This window comes from Aulonocara sp. 'chitande type north' Nkhata Bay, linkage group LG9 (genome assembly GCF_057382095.1).
Source record: "Aulonocara sp. 'chitande type north' Nkhata Bay isolate Kocher_YH1m ecotype deep benthic linkage group LG9, A_spYH_male_GT1.1, whole genome shotgun sequence".
NCBI classification, from domain to species: domain Eukaryota; kingdom Metazoa; phylum Chordata; class Actinopteri; order Cichliformes; family Cichlidae; genus Aulonocara; species Aulonocara sp. 'chitande type north' Nkhata Bay.
The window spans coordinates 20,507,653-20,523,392 of record NC_141352.1 but is presented as its reverse complement, the minus strand read 5'-3'; the positions used below and the strand labels follow the sequence as shown (position 1 = coordinate 20,523,392).

Sequence of the window (15,740 nt, the reverse complement as noted above, 5' to 3'; positions counted from 1 at the left end):
AGATTTTAAAAAAATGACCCTACTGGCATCATTTTTTCCAGCTTCTTTTAAAAAGGCACCTATAAATTTCAGTTCACTTGTCATCAAACTGCTACCTAATCTATGACGACAGTAACGTTTTTGACTTTCTACAGTAAAAGAAGAAAGGCCATCGGAGTTATCACTTGGTTTAGGGTTTGTTTGTTTTTTAAACTTTGAGCCTAAACACTGACTAAAAAGCAGGCAGACAGGCAAGCGGTGAGAACACAAGATGCTACAGAGTTGCAGTATGGGAAGGTCTATATGCAGTGTGTTTTTGGAGTGTGACTCATGCTAAGAAAGATCACAATATTTCAACTTCTGCAGAAAAAAGGTTGCCGGTTCCAACTTAATGTGCAGATACCAGTGTTTTCAGCCTCAGCTTGTTGATGTGTACCTTTTATTTCTGCTCATTTTTATTGAAACATTTATTACAAAGAAGTTAAATCAACTATTCACTCTGAAGAAGATAAATCTTTATTGTGTATTTTCTATATCTAAATTTCTCTATAATAACAACAAATCCAGCATTCTCAGAAATTCTGCGTCTCTCAATCTGTAGGTGGTACACAAAGGTTTGGCTGCTCCCATGTCACAAGGAATCACCACATGATTAATTTGGTAAAGCTTTACAGCGGATGTCCTTAATGATGCAGTACCAAAGGGGAATTTGTGTCTCAGAATATGAACCCAGAGGTGGTTAGCTTAGCTTAGCCTAACTGGAACCGCTTTGTCTATGACAAATAAATAAAATATATTTAACTTTGCAGTTTTATTCATGTCATTTCTTCTGCAGCTGAGAGTTTTCCTCTGAATCAATACTAAGCAGACTCAGAGGCTGAGATGGAGGAACAAAGCAGTGACACATTCATCCAGACTGCTGAAGTTCCTGTATGAGGTGATCAACTCTGAAATTCCAGGGAAAAAGGTTTGGCTTATTTTCACAAAAGCCCAAATATAATCTGACTGAACATGCAGACTGGAGGCTGCAGTCAGGGTTATCTCACACTGGTACATAGAGAGAGGTATCAAGAACACACCCGCGCATACAGCCTCTCACTTCATCCAACTTCTTGTATCATGCAGTATTCTCGTCTTTTTATTGTCTAATTTGCTGTGATTTAGGGTCTGTGTCCGCAGGCAGAGGTTTTTGCACAGGAAGTGACCAGCCTCACATCTATTTGTCACAAAATAGCCCAAACCTTTCTCCCCTGAGGAGAAACGCTGTCATCCCTGAGCTTCGCTGAGGTTTTTTATAAAACATAGATACAAAAACCCCACAGACTCTTATTCACTTAGATAATGTTTGAAATTTTAAAAGTCTTTTTCAGAACAAAACTGGAGTTTTGCACATTGTTTGCTCCTCATCGTCTTTTGAAAAGCAAGTAGATGCTCTTTCATCTATGCGTTTGCCACATCCCATTAAATGCTGCTGGTGTCTCAGTTGTGCACAAGGTGTCCTTTGGTGTCAGTACCTTGGCATACAGCCTGAGTGAAACTGGACATAATACAGATGTAACACAGACACATAAGTACTCTTTGAAAGCAAATATTTATCTTTAGATCTATTGAATTTTATTTATATAGCCCCAGTTATTGGTCAATAACATTTGTCTCGAGGCACTTTATATAAGAGGTAGCGACCTTACAATATTAATGTAGGACACAGGTTCATTGGGCTCACTGGTGAAGTGAACGCAGGTCAGTTTCTGGAAACACACTGAGCCACTTGAATGTTTGTATATGAACTCATTTAAGTGAGGAAGAACTGATTTCAGGAAAATAGAGATGTTCAGATCGTAAACATTGTGAGGCTTTTGTTCATGTATTAGCTGTTTAGATGTTTTATCACACAAAAAACATTTACATTAGTCTAGAGATGAATGTCGTCATTATATTTTAGTAAATATATTCAGAGGTGAAGAAAATAAACTGCAGTGGTTAGCACATTTGCATTAGCCGGTTCGATTCCAATCAGAGACACAAATCTCCTTCGGAGGTTGCTGCAGCTGAAACTAGCTTTCCATGAGTCTGCTTGGTTTCCCCTCTTTTATTCTTTTTACAACATTTGTACCCCTTAAAGTGTAAACTCAGATATTTTCTGTAGAATGGAAGAAATCGGCCGCCTGTGCCGTCATGACATTGAAACCGGTTTGGAGAAGAAGTGAAGTAATATCGGCCGTGTATCACTTTTCTTTAGGACGTTAAAGACACGGCTAAGATTCCACAAAAACAGCAGCTTGTTTCGATGTAAATTCTTCACAACGCCTCATCAGAAACTCTCAGTACGGTTATGCATTAAAGTAAACAGACACATGTCAGTCCCTCTGAGCCGTTCCCTCTGTTATCACCGTTGCTTAAGACCGAGATGGTGTTGCAGCGCACGGTGGCCAGCGCTGACTCACCTGGTGGAATAACACACAAACACCAGCCCCCCGTTCTCCACTCACTCAACTCCTTCCCCTCCCACTGAGTTCACCCTGCCCTGCAGTTCAAAGAGGTTCTGCCTGTCTAGCCTTGGCGTTTAATGTTTAAGTATTGGGAGCGGCAGGAGAGTGCAAATAAAATGCCTTTACAGACTCCGGGGCACGCTGAGGGTTGTGATTCTAGATACTGTATTGTGAAATTTCCATTGTACTTGACAGATTAGCTCCAAGTCACCTGATTCTGTTCAGCCGAATTCTGACTCTTTACCTCTGCTTAATGCTTGATGCGTGCGGCTTAGATAAACCATTTAGAGGAAGATTATTCAAACTTTGTGGCTCTAACAAAAGAGTACACATGCTCATAGGATAGATGGCAACGTGTCCGTGCTATAAACTGTTTGCCAAAAGTTCAAAACAGGATAAAGGGTTGAATGCGGACTCCACCTGCGAGGAGAAACCACAAAGAGTTGCGGTGGGGCTGTCTTTCTGTTGGCCTGGGAGAAAGGAAACCCTATTTGCAGCAACGGAAAACAAGACAGAAAGCCTGACACTGCTTATATGTTTGTGCGTGATTATTCTCTAGTCCTAATCCGTCTAACAATGTTACAAAACATTCAGACAGGAGGAGGCTTTAAAGCAGTAATTGGGGGGACTTACACTGGTTAAACTCCACTCAACCACTTCTAGTTGCATCTCGCTTGTGCTTGATCGAGACGGTGGCAGATGAAATCAAATGTGGGTGTGGATTTAGTCTGATTCTAAGCACATCTTTTTGATTCCTTTGAATGTCAGACACAAGAGGGAGCCTTCTAAAGAAAGGCAGCGCAACGCAGCAGATGAGGACGATGCGATGGACCAGGTAGAGGGTTCCATAAGTGCGTTTGCACATTTTGGACGGTAAAGTGTTAGATGGGACACACAACGAACCAGAAACTGATGACTCATCGGCCGTTTTTCACGCCTCATACTGGATTAGCCATCACATGCAACAGGCTTCTTAATAATTGTGTAATGCCCTCAATCCCTCCAGAATTATTTCAGAGAGCTGGCCTTTGCTTTTCTGCATCACCCTCATATGCAAATCCACTGTAAATAAAAGAGTAACATAATGTGACATAATGGCACAAATCTGGGATCTTAGAAGGTGTTTGTTTTAAGACGTCTGATCAAGGCAAATGCTCAAATAAAAGTTCACACGCCAAATAGATGCAGATACTTTAATTGTCTAAACTGTGTGCAGTGATTTACTTTGCCTTTAGTTGCAAACTCCACCCATCTGGCACCGAATTAGGCCAAAACCAAACAATGAAGTGTAATGTTTGCAAATACTATTTGCCCCAGGTCTGACTGAGAGATGCTTGGTTTCCTCTGCGGTAGAAACTCAAGTTCAATCCCAACAGCAAACCTTGGTTTTTAGAAAGCACAATTCATTTTCATTCAACATCTTTTTTTTCTTTTGTTAGTTTATAGGTTGTTGCTTTAATAATTGTGTTAGTGTGAGCATTAATATAAGTATTATTACTCTTTTTCAGGAGGACTGAGACCTCTGAGGACTCTTTCTACCTCTGCTTCACCTCCCTGTGGGTTTGAGGCATTTGTGTGGCATGCCAGGTTTTATCCCAGAGCTGTGACACCTGACCTGGGGCTAAACAGTGCCTCTGGTGTCCCTCAGGGCACCACAAGTGCTGTCAGCTTTGTGTTTGAATACATCTGCAGACGTCGGCGCTGAAATGTGACTAAGGAAGACATCTTAAGAATCTCAATCTATGCAGCAAAAACTGAGTGGTGGTAGTGATTTGCAGACTGAAAGCTGGTAGTGGAGTATCTTACTCTGGGTTATACAGCAGTGTGCCAACCATCTTTTGGCTAAGAGCTGATGATCGTGGTCTCAGTGACCAGCAGTTGGTCTCACCTGCCCAAGCTGCTTTGCCACAAGCCTGGCACTGACTAAACAACACCAGACTGGAGGTCAGCCAGAGCGAGGTCTAATGAGAGAGAAGCCACACCAAAGACTGGCATATCTGTCCTCACTTCAGAGCACCTGTGCCACAGTGTCTGTGTGATGAGAGCCAAAGTTGCCTCAGAACAGCCCGTCTTCCTCTAATTACTCGTTGTTATCACACAAATAATTGTCCTTCCTGAATTATTTTAGATGTCTGTTTTGTCTGGACCTTGAATTTGAATACAGTGGTGTCTCATGGTACAATACAGCCTTAATCAACAACAGTAAAATATTTCTTCATTGGCCTTTAATTATAGGAATGAGACTATGAGAATGTTGAGTTGGTGATTGAAATAAAATCTATTTTAATACTCGAGAAAAGTCATAATTTCTTTCCTTTCGGAAAGTTAGTTTTTCAAAACTATGAATCTGTGAGTAAAGTAGGTTTTGACTGTGTAGGAGAGAATATTGTTGCTACCCACTATCAGTATATTTTACGCACTAAATAGGTTCTTCCCCATAAAAAGTGGCTTTTTAAAACTTTTTTTAACGCTTTCTAAAGCCTCGTCTACTATTGTGCTGTAAGTCTGTCCCGCTCCCATCCTCATTTTTAAGGACTCTGCTTCATTTTCTGAATCTGAGTTCCAGAAACCTGCGTGAAAATAAGATGAATGTGTTGAAAAATAGTCACATGGAATGATATTTTGGAGAATAAAATGCATTTTTACGCATAAACTAAAGTAGGAAACAAGAGCGCGCAGAGGGCACTGATGTTACTCCAACTTTTGCTTTTTAGATCTGATGAAATCTCCATAATATTAGTCCAAAAAGTACATTACAGCACCATGTTTTGTCAGATTTATTGTGCCTTTGAACCATCAATAAGTTAAGAAGTGACCTTAGAGCAAATTTCGTGCGTACATTCGCGTTGGCACGCTGTTGTTGTTGAAAGGGACGCGAAGTTAGAGGCAAATTTCAATCTAATCTAATCTAATGAAATCTCTTATCTCACTGCACTGTAAGCAAACTATTCCATACTATTCGTGCGTTTATTCTGGTGGATATGGGGTGTCACAGCCAACTCATGCAGCCTTTGCGCACTGCACGTCCATGAGCAGTTTTATTCTCCTGGGAAACGCATTCTGCGCTCAAAGTTGTCCCACACAAATCAATTCACCAAACTACACTGCTTCAGATTTGAGAACCACTGTTCAAGTTCCCCTGTCTGTGCTTCACTTACTGTGAAACACTGGAAAACGGGAGGGTGAAAAAAAAAAGACAGTTTATAATTGATGTTTTCCCATGGAGCAGCCCCTCCTCCTCGAAACAGAGGCTAACCCTCAGGTGGAAGAAATCTTTTAAGATTTTTGTGGGATAACATCAGGAGGGGTAGTCGACGCCAATGAAGTCCCTCCCCTATAGATCGGTGCTATAATACAAAGCAGTAAAAGCGGTAGGCACACACACAAGCGGCAGCAGCTCGACTAGAGATCCCGTGGCTTTTAATTCCCTCACTACTTTTTTTTAAACCCTCCTTCGATTTGCCCCGTTATTACCATTTATCCGAGGCGTTCATTTCCGCACCTGCCACACAGAGACCAAGCTAAGGCGAAGTAGAAGAGGAGACAAGGACACTGCGAGAGCCGGGAGAGGCAGACTGTAGAGATAGCAGCGGTGACCCGTTTGAGATCTTAAAGGACAAAAAAAAAAAAAAAAAAAAAAAAAATGCTGCTCTGGACCAAAATCGCGTTGGTCGGTCTCATCTGCTTGTCCTTGGTATCCTCTGGGATGGGATGCGGACCGGGCAGGGGCTACGGCAGGAGAAGACATCCGAAGAAGCTGACACCTCTTGCGTACAAGCAGTTCATCCCCAACGTCGCGGAGAAGACCCTCGGGGCAAGCGGTAAATACGAAGGCAAGATCACAAGAAACTCCGAGCGATTTAAAGAACTGACTCCCAATTATAACACAGACATCATATTCAAGGATGAGGAGAACACCGGTGCTGACAGGCTAATGACTCAGGTAAGGAGACGGAATAACCTTTTATTTTAATTTTATTGTGATTTTTATTTTTTTGCCCCCACTGTCCATTTCCTAACGCACCATCACTGCGTACTGCAACAACTCCCTTGTCAGACTGATTGCGCACCTTAAGTGAAGTCTGTTTTACCCGCTGCTGAACTCTTCACACTGAGCCTTTTAACTTCACTGCAAAGGCAGATGCGCTTTATACACCAGCATGGGAGTTTCCAAAGGCTGCAGGCTTGAAGCGAATATAGAAATCCAGCTGGATAAGTGATGTGCAGGCGGACAGTCAGGACACTCGGCTTTCATGATTGTGACAGTGTATTTAAAATATTAATGTGCCCCTCTCCTCATATCTATATTTGTATCTATGGGAGGCTCATTTTGTTGCCTTACAGGGGCACGTCCATGTTAGATTTCATGCAGACTTTCTGTGTTTGCTGCCTATTTCGGCTTTACGTTGCAGCTTGTTTAAGCGCCTTTTCTTTACCCCAGCCCTGGGGATGCGCATCGCTTTAACAGTCGGGCTTACTGAGGCATGGCGTAGCTCATTCAGACGTTTCCTTGCACAGCCTTCTGTAATTTAGCCTTTCGCGTGGCGTGCATCTGTGCATGAAAACTGACATTTCTTTGAGAGTGTCCAGGCCTTGGTAAATGGGTGGGACTCGGCCAATTACACGAGCAAGGCGCACAGGAGTGCTGGTGTGTTTTACAATACACCTGCACGAAGGATGGCGTCTGTTTTAAATATCTCATCCTCTTGCAGCCAGTCAGTTTAAAACCTTATACCCGGTTCAGTGCAGCTAAGAAGAGGCTCACATACATCGGAGACATGCCTTGATTTCTCTCCAGGCTGCAGGATGTCGCGTCTCTTCGGCATGACTTTTAGCACTTAGATGCTGGTGAATTATTAAAAAGCTCTTGGGTGATATTGGCTCAGTAATAATAAAATGAAGGTGGTGATGGTGGTGCTGCTGGTGGTGATGAAGCAAGGCGCGCGCCGGTGTCCCTGAACCCGTGCCTAGCACCACGCATGAGGGCGAGCTCCAATAAAATATTCACAGTGCGTGCGTCGCTCAGCCCTCCCCACATCTCCTCTGCTATACACCTATAGGTTCTCATACGCAGGGATCGTGAAATTACAGTAGTGTGAGGATGTGATTACCAAGGCGAGGGGTTAGAGACCTAAACGGATTCTCCGTGGGGGTTTCCAGGTCTCTAGCAGGAACATAGTTTAATTTAACCATTATTTCGAGAATCTTTGAACTAAAGAAGCACCTGTCTTAATCCAAGCTTTTACTCTGAGTAAAAAGACCCGCATGCCTATAAGGATTTGCTTTTGCAGGTCAGCATCAAAACGAACAACGGTGGGAGGTGGAAGAGCTGATAAATTGTGATTACATGTGGCACCATACGCTTGTGCAGCGTGGCCTGTTGGGGGTTTCTTTTTGTTTGTTGGATTTATTTGGGTTTGTTCGTGATCCATTTCCCACTTGACTGTTTACAGAAAACACGGCGACCGACTCTAAGTGTGAAAATGTACACGAAAGAACTTTTAGGCGCCCCTCGCCGGGGCTTGAAACACAGTTTGAACTTAGAACCTTTGGTCAGCGGGAGGCCACAGTAAGTTAAAACAGGTGTGATTATCCTTTTTATATATGACACTGTAAAGCCACCAGATTGAAGCATGTGCACCCAAAGGAGAGTAAGTGTAGCTGCAAGCAACATAAGCATTATCACATGAGGATTTACGCCGTGCCAAGGCTTTATGCATGAATCCAGAGGGTTTTTACGCACGGAGTTTTACGCATGAATGCCTTGAACTTCTTTCGTTATCTCGCGGTTTAGAAAATAGGTGTTGTATTCATAAATGAAACAAGGCACGTGTCTAGAGTAGCCCCGTTAGATATGTGCAATAAATGAATTAATCAGTCAATCAGTTTAGTGAGGCCTTGCCAAGATTATACACTCGAAGAAGCGCTTGAACAAGCACTCCTAACTAGTTTGACACAGCGCACTCCCAGAGAGCTGCCAACAAATACGCTTTAGAGACATTCACGAATAGATACACGAAGTGACGGGTCCTGACTTGATTAGGACCATCACCCGTTATTCCACGGCTTTTAGACTTATGCTCACCTGTCGCTGACCCTCGTGAATTCAACTTGTGTTAAGTGACATTCTACGCAGAAAAGTGGGACAAAATAAGACTCCAAAGGGATTTTTAAGGCAATAAAATGACTTAAAATTAAACAACAACAACTTTGATTTGCCCTCTTTAAACAAGTAAAACTGTAAGCCACATGTCAGGGGTTACTTTTTTTTACATTAGACCCAGTGCCAGACTTTTCATCTATTCTTCTCCCCCTCCAAGCGTAACAGTGTTAAGAGCCTGCAGTGCAAACGAGTTGGAAACGAGATGAGCTGGCGGCTTGTTTGCACTGACAGGTAGCTGATAAGTGTTTCCTCTAACCAAATCATTTGTGAAAAGATTAAGAGGCAGGCTGTTGAACAACTTTACCCCGAGCACAAAGCGCCGGTCCAAGGCGCCCTGCTGGGCTTCATGGTGGTTGAGCAGAATTTGGCTTGATTTGCGGCACACGACCTAATGAATTAATAAATAGGTTAAGCTTTACGGCTCTTGACTCCGACAGTCTCTCTCAGTATGCAGAAGGGTTTTTTAAGGAGGGTTTTTTTTTTTAATTCAACACATTCTACAAGTGTGATATGCTCATAAAACAGCGACTGATATATATGACTTTGTTTTCTGTTATGCGAGCGGGTAGATTTGTGTGAACAATCCCCGATTGAAGACCTCAGACTGTCCCAACCGTGGCGTGGGGGTGGGAGGGCAGTGGGCTCTTCTTTGCCCCCAGTGCAATCCTGGGATATTTCACAAGTCTGTTAGTCAGCAGCCAAAACACCTCGACTTAAGAAGGCATGTCACGTTTCCAAGACTTTGCAGGAGAAGAGTAATGAAAGTTTCCCTCCGCCGCTGGACTGAAAAGACTCTTTGTGATGTTTTATTTGACATATTGGTTCGGCGTCCAGAATAGTTGTCTTGGAGAAGGCCAGGCATCTTCATTTAGAGCGCGGAGAGCTTAGGGTTCAACCAACTCCAGATATTTTAAGGAGGCAGCTGCTCTTGAAGATCATCTTCATATCATCTGGACATCAATTATTAATTTAAAGAAAACAAGCAACTGACAAACGACTCCCTCATTCATCGCCTAATGCAGACTCGTGAATTCATACTGTATTAATGTTGTCTTTAATGCAACACTTCTGGATAGAAAAGGGTCACTGCTCGCACCTCTCCAAGACCAAAGACCCATATGTTATAGGCCAGTGAAGCGAATGCAGTGCCTTATCAATATTTCATCAGCAGCTTTCTTGCCCGAGATGTGCCCTCTGACGCTGCTGCTAACACTGAGAAATGCAAGCTCAGGATCAGAGACGCAGTTCAGCTCCAGTGTTTCACCTCAGCTGGGAGGAAACAGGGGAGTCAGGTGGGTGGGGGGATGGAGTTGTGCGAGAGGCCTCAGTTGGTCCAGTTTTAATCTTTAATTGATATTAACCCTTGTGTGGTGTTCATGCTTTTGTTACTCGGGCAACATTGGCGGATCTGGTTTAACAGATGTTTACTTTTCTCTGTTCTAAGCAATAAAATCCACACATATGGTCAATATGTGGAATTTGCCTCCGTCAGAGCGTGTTTATGAACTAAAGCGCTGCTCGTTTTTGTGAGAAAATATAATAAATATCTAAATATAAAAAAGTTGTTAATCATATGAGCCTATGTAACTCAACCTCGTTAAACAAACAGCCTGTTTGCATCAGCTTCTACACAACACATGGGGGGCACTTTTGCTGTGTGTGCACATGTGTTTCTTGCCCACAAACATTTCACCTCTTCTTTTTGTTGCTACTGGATCTAGAATAGATCGGGGAATGTCTCCTGATCGGTAATGAAAAGTCCAGCCAGTGTGTTGGTCCTGGCTGGACCACGTTGCCACATTGCCACGTGGGATGCTTCATTCCTTGGACGAGAAGGCCATTTAGTTTCACTTTTTCTCCACCTCGCTGTCTGCTGATGAGCTTCTCTTCACCCTCCTGTCTGCACTGTCCTCCCAATAAAGGCAAAAGTCCTCATGTACTAAAATCTCATCGTGTTCCAAATCCTCTCTTTCTCGACTAAAATCATAGATATAGATCGATAAGGAGCCTCCCTAGCAAAGCTGCTTATTAGTTGTGCTCCTCTGCGATTTGTAGTTGGGACAAAGGGTATAATGTGCGGGGATGAGGGAGCAGACAGGTGCAGGTTTAACAAAGTTGGAACTTTGTGCGGAAATAGCAAGAGCAGACAGAAAGAAAGAAAGAAAAAACAAGCGCGCATAGCAACAGCAGGTCATGCAGGACGAGGAGGAGAGAGTGAAGTGACACCAGCACGACCCCACTTCTATGACCACATGAGTGTGGGGGCTACAGTGTGATGCTTTATATGTTCTTCGCAGAAAATGAACCGGAATCTGAGGTGGAAATGATGATAAAGCACACAGTTCTTCTGGCACAAAGGGTAATTGCTGAAATGTAATAAATCTGTCGGAAGGCTGATTAGGTGATCTAATATTTTATTTCTCTGACCGCTTATCAGCCCTTATTTCTCTCGTCAGCTAAGCTGTGTCAGTGCAACGCGTGATTTGAGTGATTTTCACTTCATAAAAGCTGATATTTGCGCACTGTGGTGGTGTTTCGGGCAGTTCCGGTGATGCATGGATTCATTTCTTGTTCCCACAGAGATGTAAAGACAAACTGAACTCGCTAGCCATCTCCGTGATGAACCAGTGGCCCGGAGTGAAGCTGCGGGTCACCGAGGGCTGGGACGAGGACGGACACCATTTAGAAGACTCTCTTCACTACGAGGGCAGAGCCGTGGACATCACCACTTCAGACAGAGACAAGAGCAAATACGGCACTCTGTCCAGGCTGGCGGTGGAAGCTGGATTTGACTGGGTCTACTATGAATCTAAGGCCCACATCCACTGCTCCGTGAAAGCAGGTATGGCTCCAAAGTAAAAAGAAAAACAGAACTGCGCTGATAATCTGCCATGCGCACCACTGGCTGTAGGACAACGGCGCGCATTTCCCATCAGGCGTGATTGCAATCGTTTGTAACAACAGGTGCAGCTCAGGGAAGCAGCAGTCCTGTTTTATCTTCTGGAAAAGTTTCACCCAAGACTAGATTGTATCAGCTGATTGTGATGGGAAAGTAAAATAGAGTCACAATAACACTTATCATGGGCTTACTGATCTGATGGTTATTGTAGACAAGTGTGACCACTGATCAATTCAATGATTTCAGTGATTAATCACAGAATCCTAGTGTTTGAGGGGTCATTTAAGTGCAGAGGTCAGATGTTTCAGATCTTTTCATTTGTTTTAACTGGATAGTTTTTATGAAACTGTAAATAGTCATTTCTCTGAGTGATGTATAGGCATTTCCCGGTTAAAGGCGTTATAAGCGTTTCTCGTTGCAGCTTATTTCTTGATCTTACACCGCCCCACACTGTCTCCTGGTGGGAACCGCTACCATAGTCTAACGAGGGTGCTCGGCGTGACCTAGAAATAGCACATTTTTCTCGCTCTCTGATAAAAATAAGTGCTGCAAGGTGAATTTGGTAATCGTTTTTAATTATATGTGAGAAAATCATAAAAATTTTTCATTTCCGTTTGTTTGTTTGGTTTTTTGGGGTTTATCGAGGCTCATAATCGACCTAGGTCGTCACTACTGGACACCTATGACGCCCAGAAAATATTTCCTCACTTTGACTGATGAACCATGGTGCTTTTTCCTTCTTCTTTTTTTTTAAATTGATAAATCCCTTACTTATCATTCAGCACACACGTTTTGAGATCACAGTATGAGCTAGGCCGACGTGTCATTGGAGGTCATGCGACTTTACCAAAAGGATTTGGCTGAACAATGTTGAATTGGTTTGGGGTAAATCTGGTTTTCAGTTGTCACCTTATTTCATGCTCGGGAATCTTAAAAGAAGATTAAAAGCCCCAAATTCTGAGTAGGAAACCCTTTTTTCTCCCTCTGTGCAGGACAGTGTGATCCTAGAGACTGGTATGTGAAGAGTTCCACCAAGGCCAAAATTATTGTCATCAAGACTGACAACAAAGCAGGGAGAGGTGGTAGACAGGGAGAGGGGGGACATTGATGTTGCACAACAGAAAGCATTTAAGAGTCCGGGCCCTCATTTAAATTCAAATCTACAACTCGAGAGGCTTGGAAAAGTGGCTCCACTGGGTAAATAGTAGTTGTGAGTCGCCTATTTGTGTGAATTGTCACATAGAGGTTTCTGCACCTGAGTAAATATGGGAAGAGTAGCTGGGAAAGGCGTAAGTGTTCTTTACGGAGAGTAGCTCGATCCACAAGTTGATTTAGAATAACAATGCCTGCTCTTCATTGGGGTTTTTAATTAAGAATAGATGAGCCAGGGCTTTCAGTTTTCCCGTCTCAGACAACGTGGGCTAAGCTAATACGCATCTGGCATCAAGGAGCCGACATCATTATGCAAAATGCATATGGCCCACCGTGTTGTGTAGAGGCAGAAAAAATACAGATAAAGGTGGATTTTTCAGTCAATTTGAATTATTATGAATGGGCCTTTGAATGAGTTCTGGGCTGGAAATGTTCAAAGCGCATGTGATGTTTGTTTGCACGCGTTAAAAATTATTAATAAAAGTCTCGCAGTGAGAAAAACGACTTAATGTTTTTCTTGTTTCTTCTAACAGAAAATTCAGTGGCAGCAAAGTCAGGCGGCTGCTTCCCCGGATCCTCCACGGTCACTCTTCAGGATGGCACCAAGAAAGCAGTCAAAGATCTCAAAAGCGGCGACAGGGTCATGACAGCAGATGACGACGGAAATGTAATTTACACCGACTTCGTCATGTTTATAGACCGAGATTCGATGCTGAGGAGGATCTTCTATGTGATCGAAACCGACTCAGGCCAGAAAATAACCCTCACCGCCGCGCATCTCGTCTTCGTCAGCCGCAACAGCTCCAGCGAGGCGGAGAAGCGGATGTCTGCGATTTTCGCCAGTCAAGTCCAGCCTGGACAGAAAGTGTTCGTCTTTGACGCAGAGCGAAGTCGACTCGAGTCTGTGACCGTCAAACGGATTTACACGCAAAGTCACGAGGGTTCCTTTGCGCCCGTGACCTCACAGGGGACCATCGTGGTGGACCAGGTCCTTGCGTCCTGTTACGCAGTGATCGAAGACCACGACTTGGCACACTGGGCCCTGGCACCCGTCAGGCTCGCCCACTGGGTGTCCTCGTTCCTATTTAGCTCCCAGCCTCCAAGCAGTGTACAAAACGAAGGAGTGCACTGGTACTCCAAAATCCTTTATCAATTAGGGACATGGCTCTTGGACAGCCACTCGATCCATCCACTTGGAATGTCGGTATACCCAAGTTGAAACAGCTGCGACAGGAGCAGAACGAGACTTTAAATGTAGGACACACGAACTATACAGTAGATTAAAAATAATAATAATAATAATAATTAAAAAAGAGAAAGAGAGAAAGAAAAAAAGCGAACTGACAGACAGACGTGACATGACAAGGGCCCCAGCGGAGTTGGGATATTTATTTCAGTGACTTTTCCATGATGTGTCCCCCTTTCAAAGAATGAATGGAGCCTTAAAAAGTTTCTCTTTGAATAATTTATTCTCATGTGAACTCTGCTGCTGTCACATAAATGGATTCTGAAACTGTGTGAGCAGCAAATTGTGCATAATCTATTTTTGTAAATATCAAATGCAAAAAAAAAGAAAAATGAAGAAAAAAATTGAAAAATGGGAAAAAAAAAAATCGGAAACAGAAAGAAGATCATGTAAAACGGAGCTGACTTTGACAGGCTGTAAGTTTCATATATATGTATATATGTATGTATGTATATATATATATATATATATATATATATATATATATATATATATATATATATATATATATATATATATGTGTGTGTGTGTGTGTGTGTGTGTATATATACATACATACATATATACATATATATGAAACTTACAGCCTGTCAAAGTATAATAATCAGCTGTATAACAATCAGCTGACTGTTATATTTTGGGGAGAGAGGAAAAAAAAACCCTCGCGGGGTTCCATAAATTATATTTTTATACACAGAATTGTAAATTAGATTTTGACAGATCGCTACCGAATCACATTTCGTTATTTGAAATAGTGTAAGATATGAAAATATATTTTAATTTAAATACAGTAGCTGGGAAAGTGTTGGAAAATCTTGTACTGCTTGGTTTATTAAGAATTTTATTATTTTGTAAACTGTTCGTTTCAGTTGTTGGAGAGGGACAGATATTCTGCCCCATGTCTGCATTCTCTGCTTTTTTATGTGTATGTGTTTCTTTTCTGTTTTCTTTTGAGAAAAAATAATATCAAATGCAGATTCTGACAATTCAGTAACAGTTAAAGTAGTACTGAAACCGTTTCGTTAAATAAATTAATAAGTAACTCCTGTAAATGTACTAAAATCTTATTTTTCTTTTCATATTTTGTAATAGGGAAATAGTTTTATAGAAATGAACTGCAGGCTGATGCACAGTTTGAATAGACTATATATAGGCAGACCTACCAGTTAACTTTCATAACAGGGCGATGTGTCAAAAAATGTCTAGAATTTATTATTTATATGTTTATTATAAAATGAGATAAAGAACATTTTCAAACTTGGAGTTGTTATATGTCTTTTTCAAAAAACAGTGCCAGAGGAACCACACAGTAGTGGGAAGGACGGGGGCTTTTTGGCCATATTATTTGGACATTTACAACCAAATTATAATCTGGACTCAGTCAAGAGATATATCAATTGGCTTGGTTCACGCCCGCCCCTCGCCAAAAGAATCCCCACAGCCTATTGGATGTCTTACGCACAAAAAACCGGGGAGAATATTGCGCTTTGATCTACCTTTTGCATGCTTGCGAAATGTTGAAAGCCTATGTCAAATTTAACGAGGTCTGCCCTCCGCAAATAACTTCCAACGCGCAGACAAATTAAACAGAAGCGTCTTTGTTGGCCACAGGTCTGCCTCTCGGCGTCTGCTGGTTCAGGTCAGATCGCTCCATCCGACAGTAACTGACAGTCGGGGCTCATTATAAAGAAACGCTGCAGTCCCACTAGTCCACATTACAGCTTTGTTAGTCTTAACAAATCACTATAATCCTGCAGTATTTTCATAGACTTATAGTGCGCATGCAGCACTTAATAGTGAGCTCTCAGAGAT

The 15,740-nt window shown here is 42.4% G+C and overlaps 1 protein-coding gene across 1 annotated transcript; it reads left to right on the top strand.

Moving 5' to 3' along the window:
* The first annotated feature begins 5,825 nt into the window (after positions 1-5,825).
* Positions 5,826-14,340, top strand: shha (sonic hedgehog signaling molecule a). The gene is made up of 3 exons (XM_086306428.1): positions 5,826-6,411; positions 11,212-11,473; positions 13,216-14,340. The coding sequence occupies exons 1-3, from the start codon at positions 6,112-6,114 to the stop codon at positions 13,899-13,901; spliced, it is 1,248 nt and encodes a 415-aa protein (XP_086162554.1). The 5' UTR covers positions 5,826-6,111; the 3' UTR covers positions 13,902-14,340.
* Positions 14,341-15,740: the final 1,400 nt, after the last annotated feature.

Coding starts and splice junctions, on each gene's coding strand:
- shha (XM_086306428.1), top strand. CDS start 6,112: ATGCTGCTCTGGACCAAAATCGCGTTGGTCGGTCTCATCTGCTTGTCC. Junction 6,412..11,211: donor CTGACAGGCTAATGACTCAG/GTAAGGAGACGG, acceptor TTGTTCCCACAG/AGATGTAAAGACAAACTGAA. Junction 11,474..13,215: donor CCACTGCTCCGTGAAAGCAG/GTATGGCTCCAA, acceptor TTCTTCTAACAG/AAAATTCAGTGGCAGCAAAG.